Source organism: Daktulosphaira vitifoliae, unplaced genomic scaffold (genome assembly GCF_025091365.1).
Source record: "Daktulosphaira vitifoliae isolate Bord-2020 unplaced genomic scaffold, ASM2509136v1 Scaffold_3, whole genome shotgun sequence".
Classification (NCBI taxonomy): Eukaryota; Metazoa; Arthropoda; class Insecta; order Hemiptera; family Phylloxeridae; genus Daktulosphaira; species Daktulosphaira vitifoliae.
The window spans coordinates 18,961,695-18,984,667 of record NW_026099574.1 but is presented as its reverse complement, the minus strand read 5'-3'; the positions used below and the strand labels follow the sequence as shown (position 1 = coordinate 18,984,667).

The 22,973-nt window shown below is 28.2% G+C and overlaps 1 protein-coding gene across 4 annotated transcripts in view; it reads left to right on the top strand.

The window, feature by feature from the left end:
- LOC126901428 (growth hormone secretagogue receptor type 1-like) overlaps positions 1-22,973 on the top strand; it is an 80,454-nt gene that overhangs the window by 48,778 nt on the left and 8,703 nt on the right. For all 4 annotated transcript variants that reach the window (XM_050677858.1, XM_050677859.1, XM_050677860.1 and 1 more), the window contains exon 3: positions 16,728-16,908. In XM_050677858.1, the coding sequence (XP_050533815.1) occupies positions 16,728-16,908 (181 nt within the window). The remainder of the gene's footprint in view (positions 1-16,727; positions 16,909-22,973) is intronic.

Genomic DNA, 22,973 nt, shown 5'->3' with positions numbered 1-22,973 from the left:
GAGTATAGTGATGTGGAAAAAAATTATAAGTCCAAATAAGCCAATACGAAATTTATTATTACATTTTTAATATCTAAGCTTATATAACGATCTGAAGTATCTGTTTTAAAATTCTCCACACGATTCACATGTATTAATCCTGAAAATAAGCGCTCCTATAAAATGATAATACAGAACACTAGGTGTTCATAACATCTCCGGCGTCTACCGTTTGCTGCAGCTTCCTCAAAAACAATAATAGCAATTTACAGGTCACAATTCCTACGTAACACATCTTTAGGAAATATAGTACAGTAGTAAATGTTTAGATCACCTTGAGTTTGTTTTTCTCGGCAAACGATATATTTTTGTAAATAACTCGAAAAATTAATTCATTTATCATCATAAAATACAATTCAGTAAATAGTGAACGAGCAACAAACATGATTAAACTTATGTATAAAGAGTTTTAATTGAATGGGGACAGTCTAATATTAAAATAAATCGAATAAAGATATTTATAAGATTTTTCTTGCATTTTATAAGCCATTGATAAATATTTGAACGCATTTAAGACCATACTTCCTTTACTTTCTAGCTGATACATATCATCTTTCATTACTTAAATAATATTAAGTAATTTAGCCATAGTAGTCTGAATTTTAGTGCATCATCTGTTTAACTAAAATATTTTATATTTCATAAAAATGCTTTATAAGAGTATGTTTTCATCTCACATGGTGCTCGAAAACACTTTATAAACTACATGGTTATGCATTTATTCATCATATGAGTTATTTTTATAAGACACTTTAGCCAAAAAAGGTCTTTTTGAGAGTAAAAAAAAAATAGGTGCATGCTGTTGAATTAACATGTAATAAATTTATAATCATATAAGTTGGCCCATCTGTTGTAACTCGATGATGTACTGAAATAAAAGCACAACACGAAACATTCCCGTGATAGTAATGTGAAGTGTATGTACACAACTAATTCAGTGTCTCATATGTTGCCACTAAAAAATCTAAAAATTTTAATTCGATTTCATATTTANGATAAATATTTGAACGCATTTAAGACCATACTTCCTTTACTTTCTAGCTGATACATATCATCTTTCATTACTTAAATAATATTAAGTAATTTAGCCATAGTAGTCTGAATTTTAGTGCATCATCTGTTTAACTAAAATATTTTATATTTCATAAAAATGCTTTATAAGAGTATGTTTTCATCTCACATGGTGCTCGAAAACACTTTATAAACTACATGGTTATGCATTTATTCATCATATGAGTTATTTTTATAAGACACTTTAGCCAAAAAAGGTCTTTTTGAGAGTAAAAAAAAAATAGGTGCATGCTGTTGAATTAACATGTAATAAATTTATAATCATATAAGTTGGCCCATCTGTTGTAACTCGATGATGTACTGAAATAAAAGCACAACACGAAACATTCCCGTGATAGTAATGTGAAGTGTATGTACACAACTAATTCAGTGTCTCATATGTTGCCACTAAAAAATCTAAAAATTTTAATTCGATTTCATATTTAGATCGGTTATATATGCTTTAATTTCTTTTTCAAAAAATAAGAGTTTTCTTGTATTTTTAAATAATCAATTTGTATACCCCTAAGCAATATATCTCGCTTCTTAAATTGATGAAGAATAAAAGTAATTGTAGCCTCGCATTTCTTTTCTTTTCTGCTGTTACTTGTTTTTTTATTCGTATATTATGTAAATCTCACCAATTCTAATAACTCAATACGGTGTATTTCGTGCAAATAACGATTGGATTGATTTGCATAAACCAATAACAAAAAATGACAGTGTTGTGTAATTATTTGAAAATTATATCAGAGTAAACACTTGCGACTTTGTACAAATGTCACCGGTTTAATTTGTCACTGCATTTGTATTACACACTTATGCTTTTAATAGTTTTCTATTATTATTTCTGTAATACAAGTGTTGTACATAAGTGAGTAACTAATTTAAACAGTACATTACACATACAAATTGAATAATGATACAACAGCTTACACTGAAAGTATTTGATGTTGACGTTTACAACAGTCGCGAAAGTACACGATCATTTATCACTTGAGCTGACAAACAATCATGAAAGTTAAAAGAACCAAAAGAATACACGCTTCTTGCGAATATTGATTAATTGTTTTTGATAATCTAATTGAACAAATATTAGCAAAATCATCTTGGATATTCCCGATAAAAAACATTATCTGTTTATCCAATCCGATATCGAGACAATGTAAATACCTGACTGCTATTAGTTACTTTATTTGACGTCCTGGAAATTCCAATACAGTTTTTGATTTTAGGATGTTCACATTAATCTTATTTAATAGACATAAATAAATATTTTCTTTTAATATACTCACTAAAGCTAACATCATAATTAATCTAAAATGTTTTTGTAGTATTTCAATTTTATCGTTAAAATTTCTTTGTTACAGAAATCAAAAAAGTTAATTATCAAATTTTTACTAATTGTCAAAAATCAATTTTTTTAAAGATTTTTATAGATTTATCCGAATAGTTTCTAGATTTTTGTAATGTCGACAATACATTTATTAATTTTTGCTACTACAATAGCTAAAACAACTCGAATTGACATAAAAAATAACTTTAGTAACTTATTCAAATATAATTCATATTATGGAATGGTGTACTTTTTTAGATTATTCATTCTTTGTTTTATTTTATATTTCATTGAAATGCTGTTATCAAGTGAAAGTTCTGTTTTAGTCTTAGAATTTTTTCCGTTCTAATGAAGTTTGCTAAAACCATAACGACCTATTCAAATTATTTAAGTTTTTGTTAAATGCTTCTTGCTCCAAAACAAAACTCGACTGAATAAAATAAATAGTTATTCCTTTGTACTATTTTTGTCGGCTTAAATTTTAATTTGAGTACAAAAAAATTCTCATAAAACTATGCTAATAGTTTTATATCACCTTTAAACTAACACTTTATTTCATTTTTTGTTCTTATGCATAACGTAAAAAAATTAAAATATGTTACATTTAAAAATTTGTTTACATTTTGATCTAAAATAACCTTCGTGGACTATATTCTAGTACATAAACATTCGGTTCGAACTAGACACACTGGTGAAATTCCTGACCAACTGTATACTCCATCGATAGACCTGGTACAATACGTATCACAATAAATAAAACCGGAAGAAAGAGGAACGTTGTGGTCAGTTTACCCGTCTTGTCTTCAGGCACAAAAGCGTGCCGAAGATAAATGAAACGTAGCTTCAATAATAAAGAGTAATGCACAAGTCATACGACGTCACTGTACACCGTATACACACAGACGCAAGATCAGAGTTAATCACACTATAAATAAAAAGATTTTCTTTAACTAACACGGCGGTGATATCCTTCACACACTGTATAGCATAGTGGTTTTTACATTTTTAACTCCCCTAGTCGGTTTATTAATAATTGAAAATCTTAAATCAAAGATCTTTGAAATCGGGGAACTCATATAATTTTTAAAGAGTTTCTCCAAAAGTCCTTGATAATTTTACGTTTAGATTGGGTTACAAATGCAGTAGTTACAAATACGAGAAACTTGCATACTTGTTTGATAAATATCAAAACGATAACTTTTTAAAAAAGGTCCCATAAATTTGAAAAGTATTGAATCGCTAAAGAAATACTGTTAAGCCAGAACAAAACGTCTCCTACTTTTAGATTATTGTGAAACTATCCGTTTATTGATTTATACTTTATTTTTTTATATCACCGAGGTAATAATATGTATACATATGAAAAAAAACAATACTTGAGATATGTTTTAGCTCCACCGCCATACGTTTGATCTATGCACTAATTCATCAACTGTTCGTTTACTGTATGATGTTTATTATACCTTATAGCATTTTACAATTCATCAGTTCTATCTGTCTGATAGCGTATGTATTTTGCATTAGAAAATGCAAACGAAGAAAAAAATATCGCGCATATTTTTAAACATCAATCAAAATTGCAGATCTTATGTCATAATGAATTCTAGCTTCGTGTATGATATATGTGCTCTACTCCATACTTTGCACCTCTTTACGAAGAGCTCATTATAACTACAATGAAATCCATCTCTAGCTAATGGAAACATCCAAAATCGAATTTTTTAAATAATAATAGGCAACTAACACATGCCCAACACGCAAACATTAATCGGAAAAATAAAAAACGCTTCCGAGACTAGGCCAGGCTCAATCTAACCATATAAAGAACGTCGGCTCGTTTAAAAATAATTGAAGGTCATATGTCAACCAATTCCAGCCTCTTCTGAAACGCACAGCCACAGGTTTCTTTCTATATCCGTCCACATAATTATAATAATACGTTGTGCTCTATCCCCCTTGGTGACTGATAATAATACTATTGCCTGACTTGATTCTGATCTGCTCTATTCAACTAGTGAAAATTCCGTTTTCTAAAGAAGCGCAAAATTATCCAGCATTGTATAGCGATTATATATTGAAAGCCAACCAAACCGTCAGTTCGTGACCGGTGTTACATAGTAAATTAATATTATGCATGTATCGACTTGGTTTAAGTGTATTTTATTACTATGTATTATTATTATCTATGCATTCTCGTATCTGAACTGTCACTAAAACGGTAGTTGTTTCGGTAAAAAAAACACGGTGAGCACGCGCTCTTAAGGTGAAAAGCCTACGGTGACTGTTCATATGGTAAAATAACAAAAAACTGCGTCTTCAATTCATTAAAAATAAACCATTATGTAACAATAATAAGGATTTTATAACGAATAAGATGTAAAAAAATGTGTCAGGATAGAAATATAATTTGTGAAATCTGAACATTCAATAATATTAATCATTAGTTCTCCATATGCGTCTATTGATTTTAGAAAAAAAAATAATTTTGCTAACACATCGTATCATTAAATAATATTACTACAAATAAATACATGGCGTGTGATCAACACGCTAATATGACTTGAATGAATATTTATTTAATGGAGTTATGTAAAATCGATTTCTTTTGCAATAAAACATAATGATTACGATTACAATTTTACGTATTTATTATAAAAACATTAGCAAAATGAATCAACACAGATTATGTGTTGTTATTTCTCCATTAAGGTAATTGTATTAAGAATAATATTTATTTATTTTATTTTATTTCTTAATTAAAGAGTAATTGGCTCCATAATTGAAAAGTCTTGTATGTAATAAACTAGTGTGTTTAACGTGCAATAAAATTCCTTGTACTCTCATATTTCACGATGTTTTTAATATATCTTATTGAGAAATTGATACTCAGTATATTAATACAGTTCTTCTGATTTTACAAATGCCGTTTCCTTACAATGTTGTTTTTTAAGAAGTTTATTTAAGTTTAAAGACAACTTATAAATGAAACTTACGTTTCGTGATGTTGCGTATCTCTACGTTGTTGTTAATATGTACTCTTAATTTGCGTCGTAAAACTCATTTATTTGAATGATTAGTTTCTATGAATAATTTTCAGTTTTATGTGCTCAGCTATAGATGTCAAATACTTGAATGTACACTGATAACAGTAAGATAAAATAATAATAAAGTTTGATTAAACAAGTCATTTATGACATTCATGACTTATGACTTAAGGATACAATATTAATTATTTCCTTTGTATGCACATAAGCATACCCACTTGGAATCTAGTATAAACATATTTCTTCAATAATTAAATGAGTGATACAAATAAATAGAAGATGCATCATGAATTAAATATTTTATGAATGGCATGTTGAGTTTTTTTTTCTCGTTCGCCTCTGTAAATTACAATTAATTTGTGTAGTGGTACAAGTGTTTCTTTGAAATTGGCAATGGTTCGTGTCAAATAATTAGAGCTTGAATTTTTATCCAAAAAATACATAAAAAAATAACTAGGTTATGTAAAACTAATAAGTTACTATTCTGACATTTAATTGGTAGAACTATGCATAATAGCTAATTAGTGCTAATTACTAAACATGTTTAAAATATGTTATTTAGTTAACTCATTTTTTTCTAATTTGACTGTAATTGTTTTAAAGTTGTTTCCCCCCACAGGAGAGATTTTAATAAACTAATAATATAACTTGTGAGTTAATGCAATACGCCTTTTAATAAAAATAATGCTGTTAACCTTATCTTTGATTTGTGTACAATCGTTGAGACAGTTAAATAAGTTTTACGTAAAACTTTGAATATAAACTCGACATAGCATTTCTCAAAAAGGTCTCGTATTGCTGTTTGAAAAAAAAGATACACTGTGACAACTTTTCAAGTTGTTGAAAACATAAACAGGAATTCGTTTTAATATTTCTTATGATATCACAGTACCTCCTACTACTTAAATAATCGACCTGTGCAGTTAAAATGTTTTAAATGTTTAAGTATTATTTAAATCAACATTAAAAAAATCTTCTAAATATAAAATTAAAAATAGCGCAATGAAATTTAATTTAATTTATAATCTTTCATCACAATCCAAAATTTGGACCAATATATATTATTACTCTTTTTTTTATTCGCTTAACAGTCTCCTCCACAAGAGACTTCAAACGTTTTTCTGAAGAATTCATCCGTAAATCCGTGTTTGTTAAATACTTTTTTTATTCTAGACACTCGAAGAATAGCTAATATTTCAGTATACTATAAAAATAACCCTTTAAACAATATAAGAACGTTCGTTCGGTTTTTTGTACTAATTTTATCTTCTACGCGATTAACTGCGATTAACGAACCGTCAAAATTAAAAATTTGTTTTAATATAATACTTCACCTTTCTCTCGTATAAAATAACGATGATATTATATAATTACTATAGTTTTTATTGGATGATAATATTCTAATTTAATCATCTCGATAAAACACTTTAACGCATGACGTCAGTGATATAACATGTTAACAAGACACGTTGCACAGTTAGAAGCCAGTGTTTGACAAATGGCCGACTGGTCCACTAAGTTTTAAATCTGCAACATTCTCGTGTCACAAACATCGGATATTATTGCGAATTTTTGACGTTTAAAAAAGAAATAGAAATATTTAGAACGCGTCTAGCTTTTTTTAGTTTATCTTATAAAGACATCAGAAATTTCTTCATATAAAAATACAGCTTGTTTGATAGTGAAATTTATAAACCGTCTTGTAGATGATTACATGTGTCAAATAAAATTCAAGAGATTAATTTTAATAATGTGTTGATTTTAAACAATTTAATTGTTAAATTTAAATTTATCGGGTGGTTTAACGAGGGATAGCAATCGGATAGTTTTTTTAAAGTTATTAAAATAACTTAACAACAAACTTATTTTTATTTTACTAAATAATTGTAAAAATTCTTTAATTTTTTCCAAATTGTATTATCGTTATTTCTTCTCTAGTAAAACCTATTCATCCATTTTAAATCGCTTGAGTTATTAATATTTATAGCAATTCAAATATACTCATATCATTGGACTTCCAACAATGTAGATTTTTATCATTATTTATCAAATAAAAATAACGGAAATCATAATTAATTGTAAGTATTTAAGTGTATAATACAATGTTACTATCTGATAGGTGTTAACCTGAGAGTTGTTCAATTGCTTTTTAAAATTATTTTACAGTTATGTTCAATAAATAAATAAGTCAATAAATTATGTGTTGTTATTATTGCTGTATTATTGATATACTGTTATTTTTTAAGTAAAAAAGTGTTTCCAAGTAAGTTAATGCCTAAATATGATGAAATATGTGTGTCGTATGTAATGTAAGGTCATTTATCCAATGAATGTGTAAATGACGTGGAATAAAAATAAAATGGAAGCCGAAAAGTCGTCGGTAGGTCGTTGACAGCAACAGATAAGAACGGAGCTTTCAGTTGTCCTTGTAAATTTTTAGTAGACAAGGATGGGTGGAACATAACGATGCAGTTAGTTTATACGATATAACCGGGCACCATCTTTTATAAATTATATTTGTAAACATCAGCCAGACATACTCTAGGGAAAAGTTCACTTCGATATATATTTTTACTTATTGAAAAACGTAATTTTCCATCTCAAGATGAATAATATTACATTTAACTTAAAAATGTGTCTCACTACACAGTATTTAGTATCAATCACTAAACTGAAATTAATATTGCGTTTATTTATTTATTTTAATGAATAAAACACGAAATAAGTAAATAAACAAAACAATAAAAATATTTTATTGCCAGTTATTTAAAGTTGAAATTACTTAGAAATCACATAAATCGTAAGATTCAATATGAATTATTTTTTGAATAAGTGTTTCGTTGAAGATTCGACCCCACTTTCTGTAAAAAGTTTTGATATTTTATTAAACAATCTTATTTTCATAAAACAGTGCCCTTCTCAACCGAGATTCTATGCTAATTTTATGCAATATGTTATTAACTACCACTCTAAAATTAGGCTACGACATTCATCTGGCATATAATATTATCAGTAATAATTTAAGCATATTTCTTAGCGTCGCATTAAAACTAATAATTAAGAAAAAATTATAAATAAGTGATTGTAAAGTACAAGAAAAAATATATTTTTAATTTTCCTCAAAATCTAAATTACCTCTAAGCGATTTTTAACTTAATTTTAAACCTTTTATTTTGTGTTATCAAGTAAGCGATTAAGACCGATAGCATTCTAAAATTTTATGCATTTTTTAATGTGCATGTACTTGTACATACTTATTATACAGGACGTTCAGTAAGTTTTGAAATAGGTAAATTGTTATAAACAATGAGAACATTAGAAATCTGTTTCTTTACTTACTGAACACTCTATATAAGTACAACATTAGGCGACAAAAGTATTAAAATATTTTTACAAAATCTATTACTACGGAAAATGTTATTGATAAATGACATATTTTATGTTCTTAAGTCTACTATTTTTTCTTATCAATTTTCCTTAGGTGGGTTAATTAATTTAAATTGCCAACATTTCTTCATTACTCAAATAATTTTGCAAAGCGCAACAGATGGTGTGTTTCTCTTGGGGGTTTCTAAAGCTAATTTTTTTAATTAACATTAAATAAAAACCGTTCGTACTAAATAGCGTTGAACGTTTTCGTAATTTAATTTCATTACTATAAAGTTCAGTCACAAATGTTTTAATTTAAATTGGTAAACACATCATTATATTACCACAAAAAAAAAAATATATATATATATCTATTTACTTTCACTGGTCATAATATTGTGATGATGAGTAAAACTATTCAAACACCAACAAAATATCTAAGATTTTTAATCGAACAACGTAAATATTATTCGTATTGTGTTTAATCTTACACCGTATTAAATTACCTGTAGCATACTTAATTTATAATAATAATAAACATGACCATGAACCAAACAGTACATTAACCGGTGTAAATTATGCGAATATACGAACACATAGACAGTATTTGCAGAGGAAATAACGTAATAACTCACATACGAATTATTGATCGTTAATAATTTTATTTGGCACTTAACTGTGTTCAGCAACCCATATAGGATTTGTGTATGTTTGACGATATTGTTCTTTTACACGCGATTAATATACTGCGAGACAACGAAGCTCTCAGTCTTTTACATGGTTTTACTAATGTACATGCCAACACTTACCACTGTAATGTTTTTATTGTTTCTTCAAATAATTAAATACATTTAACCATAAACTCGAATGGTAAGTATTATATTAGTCGTTGTTATGATGAATTATTATTTCATGATAACCGCCATTAACATTATAGCACTGTAGACGATCGTTAGTTATTGCTATACGATTTTCTCTTATTGAACGTATTACTTGACTATTTTGAAATTTTCTTATACTCAGTGCATTTATTTACAAACTTTATTATTGTCTGCTTACAATAAAATGTATAATAAAATCCGGATAGTGTATCAGAAGAAAACTTTCAATGAGTATCGAAAATTTTGAGTCGTTTAATATATTCAAACTGAATGTGAAACTGATGACACAATTGAGTGAGTTTTGGATGAATAAAATATTAAAACTGACGCATAATTAAAATACACAAAAACATCTTATAAATTAGGGGAAAATTATAAAATAATCATACATGCAATAATTTTAATTATATATTTAAATTAGCTTAATGATTTTATAACTCAAAAAACTATGATAAAATATGCTTCATGATAATAATTATGGATTGATTACATCAATTCAAATGACTTAAATAACAGTTTGTAATGTAAAGATATAAGTTAACAGAAATGTGCTCATTCGATATAGTTTAATTTTGAGTTCTTTTTATATATATTTTTTTTACCATTTATTGACCTAATCATTAAGTTAAATGAACTTAATTCATATGTCATTCATAAAACTGTCTATAGTGATAATGCATTACAAATTCCACAAATATTCTCATTAATTAACGAAAAATATTATAAATTACGATAAATATTTCTATTAATGATGGTAATTTATAATAACATGATTATATTTTACACATATTTGCGATTTATTATAAATAATAAGTTTTACAACTATTGGTAAGTTTTTCTGTTATTTCTATCGCCCTAATTGTTTTATAAGCTTTTTGAGCATGTGTTTTTTATATTTTTTAATCATAAACTATTTACTTCAAACAGGTCTAATTCAAATTTATCACTTTAAACAATTAATCGTTCTCTTAACACTGAAATGAGTTTTATTCCAACCATATTTTTTCACTTATTTAAACAGAACAATTAATTACACAAAAGTTATTTTTCAAAAAAACTTACCCGTTTCTATCTTGAAATCCCAAACACAAATCATAGGAAACAAGCCATTAAAAATAAATCCTTAATTACCCCCGCTGTTTATAATTGAAGTGCACGTGATTAATTAATTGTGAGTTAGCACTTAGCTAGTTGGTGGACGGGTGAAAAAACCAAGTTTTTGTTATGAGGCCTATTTTGTTTGGTGGTGATGGTTAAGTGTTAAGCCATATAAACGACCAAATAGTTTAGATAATTTATCTGGCTGCTAATATCGAATCGGCGAATTTGTTCACGCTTTACGGCGTTGCTGTATGACTTTGACGGATAACTCGAACGGCCTAAAAAATGAAATCCGTAATGTACGCCAATAAATTAATCGGCCGGCAGTAAATTAAAAACTGGTTTTATCTTGTCGTAGTTTTTCATTTCGACAATCCAATATTCAGCTGCTGTTGTTATTATTGTCGTCCTCCCGAAATGGTCTGACGATTCCAAACGTAAATCTTTTTACGGGCACCACTGGAGTGACATGATTAGCCGCCACGTTGCTTTTATGGCTGCGTTTCTTTTTTCGGCAACAAACATAATCGCGCCTTGTTCGTTTTTTAACCGACAATCTCGTGCAGGCACTCTTTGATATTTCATTGTACCGTACAACTGCTGAATGCTTATGAAGATAAGCTGAATGCTTATCTTCATGATTCCAGCGCGATCAAGTAAAGGGTATTCAAAGGTCTCGACGCAGCCAGACCGTGCGTCCGTTATTTTATTATTAAATACGTACGACATCTAATAATAATATTAACATCACACTTGTGATTTGTACCATATAATTCGGTCGACGGTTGTTTTGTTACTGTTGGAACGGATCCAATAGTGGAATGTGTCTCGTTTCACGATTATTTTACGGGTGATTTTGTCTAGACTAAAGAACCTGGCAAAATCTAAACGGCCGTTCTTGAGTGTCGCCTACAGTAATGCTGTTGGCACCTCTGCAGATCGCCTATAACAATTGTCTTAACCATGTTGACATGACACAGTCAACGGCCATGGTGTTGAGAAGAATTCCTCTTCGGTTATCCAACCACAGTCTCGATAATTATCTATTTCTCGGTTGTAACTTTGTCTTTTTTTCTCTGCGCTTTAACGGTTTTTTACTCGCAAAATCCACGATCTGATACTTTCAAAGATAAACTAAATCGACAGTATTGCACCCAAATAGTATCTCCTATTAAAATTTCAAACTCAACTACTCTTTTATAATTATAATTGCTCTCCTGTTTTCAGCTTTTGAAATTTCCGAATTGAGCGTGAAAATAATAATACATCATTTACCGGGCACGTTCAAGTGTCAACTCCTCTCAGACAAACTGCAATATTATTGTAAATCACCATTATGTTATACCAGATAAGTTACAAGTCGGATTTGTTCCCCTCCAAATAAGTTAGCCCGTAGAACGACGTATGTCTGAACTGTTAAGTTAATTGACCGTAAATTTTGAAAAACTACGACATGTCTGATATATCTGGAGTAAGAGTGTCAGTCGATTCGAAGGAAATAAGTTACGACTTGTAAAAAAACATTTGACACGCCTACTTTTATTTTAGAGACAAAAACCATTTACCTCGTGCTCTATAAAAAAAATAAACAAACTATTTAACTCAGCTTTTTTTGCCTTTATTTTTAACAACGCGTTTGATATATGTAATATATCAAACATAACTTGAATAACAAAATTTACTATGATATTTTATCTGTTTTATAAAATGCCAAAATTTAATAACTTTGTAAAAGTTAAGTAATCCGTATCGATTAATTTTAATAAAAAATAATTTTTAAAAATGGGGATCTTAAAATGGTATAATTAACATTGGTAGAATAAACTTTTCATAAATTAATACTTACAGAGATGCTTCTTGCTCTATTATATGCGTGTCTAAATTCTTTAAGTTAAGTGCTCTGCCGATGTGAACGTGTGGGCTTGTCGTTTGCGATTTGCTGCCTGTAACTCTTTATTACTTATTAAATTTTTTTTCTCTTTACTTTACATAAGTTATGATAAGTCTATTTCAGATATTGTGTCATAAATCATATAAATTCATACTTTTTACCGAGTAAGATTTATTATACACACCTTAAAGTCTAAAAACAAAATACTTGGATGTTTCATGATTAATTGTGTACACTATCCCACAAAACATATTTTAACTAAAGTTAGTTTATTTTGTAGGCATCAATATAAAATTTATTATTGTAAAAATTGAAGATGTCTATGTCTTTTCAAATGGATATGTTAAAAAAAATTTTGATTTATAAAACAGTCATGTATATTAGGTGTAACTCTTTTTTAGTATAATAACTAAAAACTACCCTAACTTTAATGATAAAAACCACTTGTAAAATTTGCATTTAAATGCATTATATTATCTCTTAAGTTAATATTGTCCTAAAGAATCAATGATGTTAAAACATAAGAGAGTCATCTTTTTATCCATTTGGTGTTTCCATAAAAATAAAAAGCACATTTTGGTGGCAAAGTGACGATCAAACTTAAATGCGCGTTAGGATAATGAAAATTAGTTTTCACGATAGCAATATAATGTTCATAAAACAGCAATGCATTTAAAACGTAATGCACAATAAAAGACTGATTTTAAAAACTGTCTCGTCCAACGTCATTACTAACCAATAAGGTGTTTTTCTAGTGTCGCTAAAGGCTATCATTTTTGTTTACCCAAAATCTCCTAATGTTTAAACACGGCGTTTGCATTGGCAACAGTACGTGCGTTTTTGAATAGGAAACGAATTTGGCACAAGTAACGTCGGGCGTCGTGTAATAGATAACGGATGCATATAATGTACACATATATTACTGCAATGAAATTTTCTACGATTTGCCCATCTTACATGAAATTTAATACTTTACACAAACTTTGAATAGTGATCGTTTTTAATAGAGAAATTCTATAAACCAACCAATACGTTGTTTTTTCACAAACACCAAAAAATAAATAATGTTGTCAGATATTTGTGCAGATAATATTATGAGACCGGTTGATCGCATTGTTATTTGTCGTTATCACGTTTAAATATCAAACGTATAAAAGTAGAAATTGAATAAAATTTATCTAAAACTTATAGATCAAATGAAATCGTCATGCACTTTTAAAGTACATTAAAAGAATTATTCATAACTAGGGCTCATCATTTATACACTACAATGTGTGTTTTTATGTGATTAAAATTATCGTTTTTAGTTGGTGTTTTATTATGCACTAAAAATACAAAAAAAAAAATTTTAATATAAAAAAAATATCAACTTTTATTTTATGAAAAATTTTTCAATATTAGTTAGATACTTAACAATAAACTATACTTTGTTTATTAAAATTCAATTTATAATCTTTTAAAAAGACAAAAAAATTGTATAAAGTTTTAAGGGCAATAAAAAAGTCACCAACTCATAAAATCTGCCACTGACCTTTAGATAAGTCGAGTAAAAATAAATACTATTAAAATCGAATTTATCGGTTTGCTTGTTCACACAAAAGACTAGTCGTTATTGATTTGATATTGGTGTTGGCTCTTCTCCATTCTTTCTGTTATTGACTATGCTAAAGTGTTTTTGTGTCCGTTTTATACACAATTTGTTTATGAAGTTAGTTATTATTCAACTATGATCCGTGTTTTCGGCAAAACATCCAGACCATAGGATGAGTCTCTTCAGAGACCGGATGTCGTTTTATTTAATTGTATTTATGTAACGGGCAATTAATAAACGGTTGATTTCCATTACCTACCATGAAGTTTCTTATTTCTGTTTAAATTATTTATTTTATTTTGTTAGAAGATATTCTTTGGTAGACAAAAGAAAGGCTAACAATAAAATACAATTAACATTAATTTCCTTATATATTAACCTTAACAGTAAAATTTAAACTTTATAATAATTTTTTTTAAAACTTGGAGTATATCTAAGGCTTTTTTAAATTTTCAACATTTTTATAAAGTCTTTAAAGTTTCAGCTTTTTTATAGCTTCTTTAAGAATTTAAGCATTTTTATGGCTTCTTTTAAAGTTTCAGCATTTTTATGAATTCTTTAAAGTTTCAACATTTTAATGGCTTCTTTAAAGTTTTAGCATTTTTATAGCTTCTTTAAAAATTTAAGCATTTTTGTGGCTTCTTTTAATTCTTAACATTTTTATAGCTTCTTTAAAGTTTTAACATTTCTATGGCTTCTTTAAAAATTTAAGCATTTTTATGGCTTCTTTTAAAGTTTCAGCATTTTTAGAGCTTCTTTAAAGTTTCAACATTTCTATGGCTTCTTTAAAAATTTAAGCATTTTTATGAATTCTTTAAAGTTTCAACATTTCTATGGCTTCTTTAAAAATTTAAGCTTTTTTATGGATTATTTTAAATTTAAGCATTTCTAAGACTTCATTGAAATTGGAGCATTTTTAATATTTATTTAAAATTTTAGCGTTTTATGACATCTCATGTTTCAAAAACAATCAAATGTCAAAGAGTTTCAATTACTGATCACAAAAAATCTTTTTAAACTGACAGACGTTCTATAGATACATTAAAAACTTCCATTATATCCTTACCATTTTGAGTCGAAATTCAAAGATTTTAGATTGAACGATGTTATTGAATATGAGCTAGAAGTATACGTAATCATTAATACATTATTAGTTTAATTGAAAATGAACATGTGCTTTAGTATCAACATTTATTTTTGTTACAATATTTTATAAAAATTTTACATCATTTGGCCACCCTGATATTTTTCTCTATTACGGTACTGAAATAATCTTAAAAACACCTAATAACCTAAGTAAAACCTAAACTTTGAAATATGTAACATAAAATTTCCTATTTAGCTTATTGGTTTTTAAAACAAATTTATAGCTTCCAAAGGAATCTTTCAAAAATTATGAGTTCATATGTTATGAATCATAACTAAGTAGTGATATATTATTTACTTTAATTTTGGAATTATTGCAAATAAGTGTGCATTCATATTCTGCAAAGTATTTTGATACATCTTGACATTCAATCCAATTGCGTGGAATTATTTATTTTATTGTGTTCCATATTCTTAAGTTTCAATCATTAAAATATGCTTTGAGTAAAGTGAAGTATCGATTTCTAATTGAGTACTTGAAAATGTTATTTAATTGACTATCTGGTACGTTGATGACGGTAACATTGTTTCCGAAAGACGTTTCCGCGGTTTTTCAGTAATTTTTTGTGGCGTTTTGAGTTTGATATTTTATAGTTTTAAAATAATAATATTTTTAATATAGTATTAATTTAAAAATTAAGATTGTTCAACCAAATAAACAAACTAAGTATTCGATTGTTTAATATATTTGAGTAATTAAAATCGCCCATTGTTCTTATGATTTGACAATTAAAATTTCACGATAACTTAAATATCGAACTACGCATACCTATAAAGTTTAATACTTGCCAAAGAATTTCGCAATTACCTTTTAGAAAAATGTTTAAACTCGAATTGTAAATTCGAGTTTCCTACAAATACGCTGGACATTTATCCATATTCATTAAAAAACATCGCTTTAAAGTTAATGATGATACTTCATTTTTTGTAATGTAAATTGCGCATGATTTTATAAATCGAATAAATTTATTGGAGTTGATTGATTTATAATCGTGATTTTCTTCGGCAACCTGTATGATTAATAATAATCGGTCTTAGAAAACCCATTAGCAGTAAGGTTTATTCAAAACTAACGTAATGACTCTCCGCTATCCGTTTAGAGTACTATTTTTACTTGTCGTTTCCGGTTTTAGTGATACGCCGTTGCCAAGCTAAACACTAGCAATGATATCTACAATATAATCATCAAATATTCAATGCCATTTTTTTTTTATTTTACTTGAGCGCATATCTTAATAGTAAAAAAATGTACAATAATGTATTGTAATTTTGCTTTCAGGTAAGGCCGTGCCATTCGTCGAACTCACTGTGGCTCACGCATCAGTATTAACTATACTGGCCATCAGCTTTGAACGGTACTACGCCATTTGCGAACCACTTAGGGCAGGTTACGTGTGCACGAAAACCAGAGCAATGGTTATTTGCCTGCTGGCGTGGGGTCTAGCAGCATTGTTCACTAGGTACTATTTAAATTACCACCTTAAACTCGCCAACGTTTTAACGATGTTACGCGACACTCATAAAATCTTTAGAAACTAACTAGCCGTTGCAAAAGCATTCACTTAGTCAAGTATCTGAATACGTTTCAAATAATCTGTTACAGATGTTTAGATCACGAACTACAGTAAATAAATAAGACTTATGGTAGTTCTCTCGGAAATTTATTTACAGTCGTAATAATCTTCAAGTAGCTTTTTGCAATATAAAGTTATATTGTTGTCCGTATGATTGTTTTATATATATATATATATATATATATATATTTTTTTAAAACATTTAGAAACGGTAAATGTGTTGAAAAAGAGCAGCACTTTTTTCTTTTCAATCTGACCGCTAGAATTTTTAAATGAACAGTTTTTTCTTTTTAATCGGCTGAAATGTACAGTTTATACTGAACACATTGTCGCATACGTCACGAGTATGTTTACCTTCGACGACACCATCTGTCAACGTTTAAATAACCCGTTCGAGTAGAGAGAAAATAGGAATGAAATAACAAGAGAGAGAGGCTATTGTTGATGTTAAAATCGACGGCCATAAAGTCTTACTTATAACTGAAAAGATTTATGCGGACAAAGTGGAGAAATAATTTGCGTGGGACCGAGTCATGTGAATGGACAGTGCAATGTGTGCTGACAATGTGCGATACACTGTCTTGTACGTACTACGACCTCCGGGAAGAGGATAACGTTGAACTGGGTTCCGTGTCGAAAGCTTCTACGCGTTACTGTTTCCCTGACGCCAATTACCTGTTCCCTTGCAAAAATCAAATCGTGATAACAATATCAACCAGCCAGTTGTTGGTGATTTTTGTTCTTCGAATATAGCGGCTGGCGATCTAGTGTTATCTATTTTACAGTCAGACTGCTTGGCGGATCTGCTGGTGACGTGTGCACAGTGCACGCGATGACTCGACCGCCATCATGATCATTTGGCCGGTATATCATTTGCGAGTCCGTTGGTACGTGTTGATAATAAGACAATATATTATTATAATAATATTTTAATAACGTGTCGTGTACGCGGGTAGCGTGCAGACGATAGCGCTAGATGAGTAGGTGTAAGTGTCTAGCACGTATGTTTGTTGGTTGGTGTCTAAGTTAACGATCGGGAAGAATAAATGGTTTACAAAGTAAAGTGGGCGAAGTGTTTGGTAATCGGTTTGATTTGAATATATTCCAAAAATCGCTATTTTTATGCTGAAAACGATTTTTTGCTCAATTCTGAAACGACGTCACTAACCGTGTCTGAATTCGTTTAATGGATTCCATTAAACGTTTAGTTGTATTTGTGTTGAAATTGTATATCCGCTTGATTTTTTTTCTATTAAAAAGAGAATTTTTTATATACAAACATCGTCAGACGATTGATGAACATATTGGCCGTAAATGTAAAGGTATTTACGTAACAGGTAAATTCCAATCGGTAGACATTAATCTGTACGGAGCTATTAACAGAATACCTCTGGTAAATGACTTCATGTACGGTGGTCAAGGGCATTTTTTATTTTCATTTTTGCACGGAAAATCATTAAAAAACAGAGTATTGCAAAATCAGAGTACCGTTGAAAAATAAAAATCGATTATCGCTGCCAATTAAAGATGTTGTCAGTAACAAAATAGAAGCACACAAACCGGTAATCAGCGTTACTCGCCTTCCAACGAGTACAACACGATGGCTATTATAACGTATTCAAAACAAAGTACTGGCTTTTTACATCTTATAATTCAAAAGTGCCCGCTTTGAGTAATTAATTTATAGGTATTNACAACACGATGGCTATTATAACGTATTCAAAACAAAGTACTGGCTTTTTACATCTTATAATTCAAAAGTGCCCGCTTTGAGTAATTAATTTATAGGTATTAAACTATAAACCAATAACTTAACCAGGTTGATGTCACCAAAGATTTCATCTTTGATGGTGAATGTCCATCTTATTTTCACCCCAAGGTATTTCATTAACGTTATTGCGTTATTAAAACAATATATACTTAATCTAATAACACCTTGTAGGTATGAGTGAGCTTTGCGTTGAAATATATCTCGAGCTGAATCACTTTATTGATCGTCACAAAAAGAAGCTAATTTTCTTGGTGAAGACCAACCGTGACGTCAACGGATTGTGTTTAATATTTTAGTACTATCTATTGATCTACTGTGAAGTGATTTCCAGGCATTGTCAAATTAATAGCGCAGAAAGGATCTAGGAATTTATAGGTGTCGAGGCATTTTAGTTTAATATCATGTGATAATATTTGGTATACATCCATAACTTCAAATTTATTGGTATACATATCACTTAACACGTTTGTATCTAATACAAAATCAAAATATTCAATGCATGCTAGTCTACTGTTCAAATATAACACAACATAATAGCGATTATTCTCCAACACATTACTTTGAAATTACTTGGTCCAACCTTTGTAATCTTAAACCGCCATTGGAGCCATTTAGACAAACATAAAAGACCAAGTTCCAAGAAGCAACTCGACTCCTTTTATAGCGAATTCTGTACAGTATATTATCAACATCTTTAAAAAGAAAAAGTAGTTTCCGGTGACAAATTTCCAATAATACAACAAGGCTCATACAAAGTGTTATTCTATAAAAAACGCTACTTTATACGAGCTTTATAAATAGAATAGCTTCGACCCACCACAACACACGCGAACGAAATTTTCTATAAAAAGAATTACACTTTATTATAATTCTACCCCTTCATGTGATGTATTAAAAGCTTTTTATTATCTTCATACATAGAGTTTGATAGACTACAAAGTTTTTGACTGACAGAAATTAATTTGGTGATAAATCCACAATTATTTTTCTCATAATTTCATATTCATTTTAATGAATAATTTATATGATTTATTCACAAAATAAATGATCTCATCAGATACTTAATTATTGTTCCTAATGGATTAATTACTCGACATTACTCTAATGTAATATTTATGTATTCGAACAATGTAATTAGTTTGAAAATGTAACTTATGCTCAAGCACAAAAATTTTAAAAAATATTTACTGTTCATAATTAGTTCAAATTTAAAGCATCATAAATGAAAAGTTTTTGCGCTATCTTTGTAATTTGGGATAAAGTAAATAGTTAAAAATTTAATTTGTTATAATAATCCCAGCTGATAATCTTGAAAAACAATAAAAATTATAATGCCAAAAGTTTAAATAACAGTCTCTTTATATACAATAAAGAGTTACAAGGATCCTCTAAGTATTGCAAAAATTTATTAATTTGGATCAACATGCCATTTTTATGGATATTTTCAAAGAATTTGATAATTCACTTGTATTTAATAAAAAATATTCTTCTAAGCAATTAATTTTTTTGAATTTGTTTAACTTATTTTAAATACTGTTACTGACGTTTTAGTAAAATCTCGTTCATAATCTACATTATATTATATCTATATTATAATCTACATTATACATATTATGGTATTATTTTTAAAACCATCGTTAGTCTTATTTTTCTACAAGCCTAACAGAGTGACAGTAACTGCCTGTAATAGAACACACTTTACACATCTCTCTACAGACCAAAGTCATAATATTCTCCTGAATGCCCCAAGCTCATTTATTCTGTCTAGAGTATATGGACATGTTTTTACTGTTCTTTATTTTTCATTAAAATAAAATACCAACATGTTAATGTGAAACAGCCTCTAGTACAGTTTCAGAGCTATTAATTTATCAGTATCTGTAAAAATATAGAGCATGTACACATCCACTGGGATTGAAACAAATGGGTTTGAAAATTCGAAACATGCGCTGATACGTGTCATGTACGTTTTATTCTGATAATTTCAGCAGGTATTACAATTTACAATGAAATGTAAATTTGTTGGCTCAGTATCAAAGACATGGCTAGATCATAAACATTTCTATAATTCCGCATTGACGGAATACATTTGAATAATTTTCACTGCGAAATTTTTCCTATTGTATATAATATATTAATTTATAACATGAATCACGTCTCGCACAATATCAAATTTATGATGCTCTTGAGAAAAAATTCCTCGCCGTGTTATCTGTTTTCTCATGATCAACAATGAACGACTGTCTAAGTATATTTTGAGTGCTGCAAAATGAGAAACGTACAATTATGTTAATTGAAAACACGTTTTACGGTTTAATAATTTATCTATATTTTTTGTTATTTATACCAATAAGAAGTGATGTATAGTGTATAATGTGGAATTTCAGTTTTTAATGCGAAACCTTTAAATCTTGGAATGAATGAAACGCAAAAAGGTTCCCAGCTAGTGCATTTGTACATAATATGTATTTTAAAAGAAAAAAAGGAAATTATAAAAACAATTTTACATCTATTATTTAAATTTTTTGACCATAAAACTGTACGAATGTTTTATTGACATCTTAGTCTTTGCTATACTCAACTGCGTAGTATAATTAGGTATTTATCTTTAACAAGCATTGTAGCCTACACTACTTATCATTCAAGTAAACCTTGCCAATGAAATATTAATTAATATTTCAATAATATTAATTAATATGTAGTTCACTATTTCATTAACATTAAACTTAATTGGTTATCTCCTATCTGTATTTACAATAATTATTTGTGGTATAATTTAACGAACATAACTACATTGACTTATGATAGAATCATGTGTTTATAAGAATAAATCACTCAAATGCCGGTGAACATTAATATAAAAATAATAAAATGACTTTTTTTTTTTTTGCTAAATTTTTTTTAATTACTATTGCTAAAATCTGATAAGTGCGTTATAATTTTGGGAATAACTATGGAATGTGAAAAATAATGCAAAAAATGAAAATTATTAATACTAGTAGTGCTGTTTTGTTTATATTTAAAAAAATTAAATCTATAGGAAAAACAAGAGTAACGTCAAGATTCTAATGTATGGTGGCATTTTTTACTAGGTTAAGACTGTTTTCATCTTTAATTTTATGTTTTAGTAACAAATGTAACCAATAAATTTAAAATTTATTCATTTCTAAGTATTTAGTATAGGTATTAAAATTTTTAAAACAATCTATCAATTATCCGATGAGCTATGTTTTTCTAAAATTATCGTTATTATCAAGAGTAATTTTCTACTTAAAAACTCTTCAATGTAGTTCATATAATGTCACTGAAGAATAGATCTACACAAAACGAATGTAACGTCTGTAGATAAAAGTTAGTTATATAGTTATATCAACTATAAAAATAATTACAAAAAATAATCAAATAAAAATTAGACCTCGTCGTTACAGAATTTAAAAATGATAAATATTTTAACTTAATATAAGTGAAAAATGAATTGGATGTTTTCGCTAGGCGTTATATTTTACTGTCACCTTTTTTTTATACATAAAATTATTTCAGATTGTTTTAGTGTAGTCACTCTGCAATGAACAAGTATTTTATAATTATAAATAATAAATGTTCTCAAAAATAAACACAAGATTTTGTTAAAGTAAGCTTATTTATTCGTTTTTGCAATGCATTCATTTAAATTTCTTTATCTTTCTTTTAGACTTCTCGATAAAGTTTTAGGTAGAAGAATGTCTAATATTTTTTAATAATTTTTATTTAAAAAGGCATTTTAAACCTTTTTTTACGCTTCTGTTGTTTTACTGTTGTACGACTTGTTTTCCAGTTTAAATATTACAGAAAAAAAAATGTTTTCATTACATTTTTTTACGGCTACTTATAACTTAAATGTAAAACTTTAAACAAAATCGTTTTTAATAAAACTTTTGAAAAGAAATAATTATATGTTATAAATTAACTGTTAATCAAAATTTTTCATGATATTTTGGATGATTCTTTTTAAAAAATATTTATAAAGAGCTTTTTAATTGTCATCTCTTAACGGGTTGTTATTTACATCTTATATCGTTTTCATCACTTTACATAGTCAATTAAAACATTAAAAAACTTACTTAAGCAATTGTCTTATTTTTTTATATTTCTAAATAACATAAAAGATGATAAATGGGTTAATATTTTATGATAAAATAAA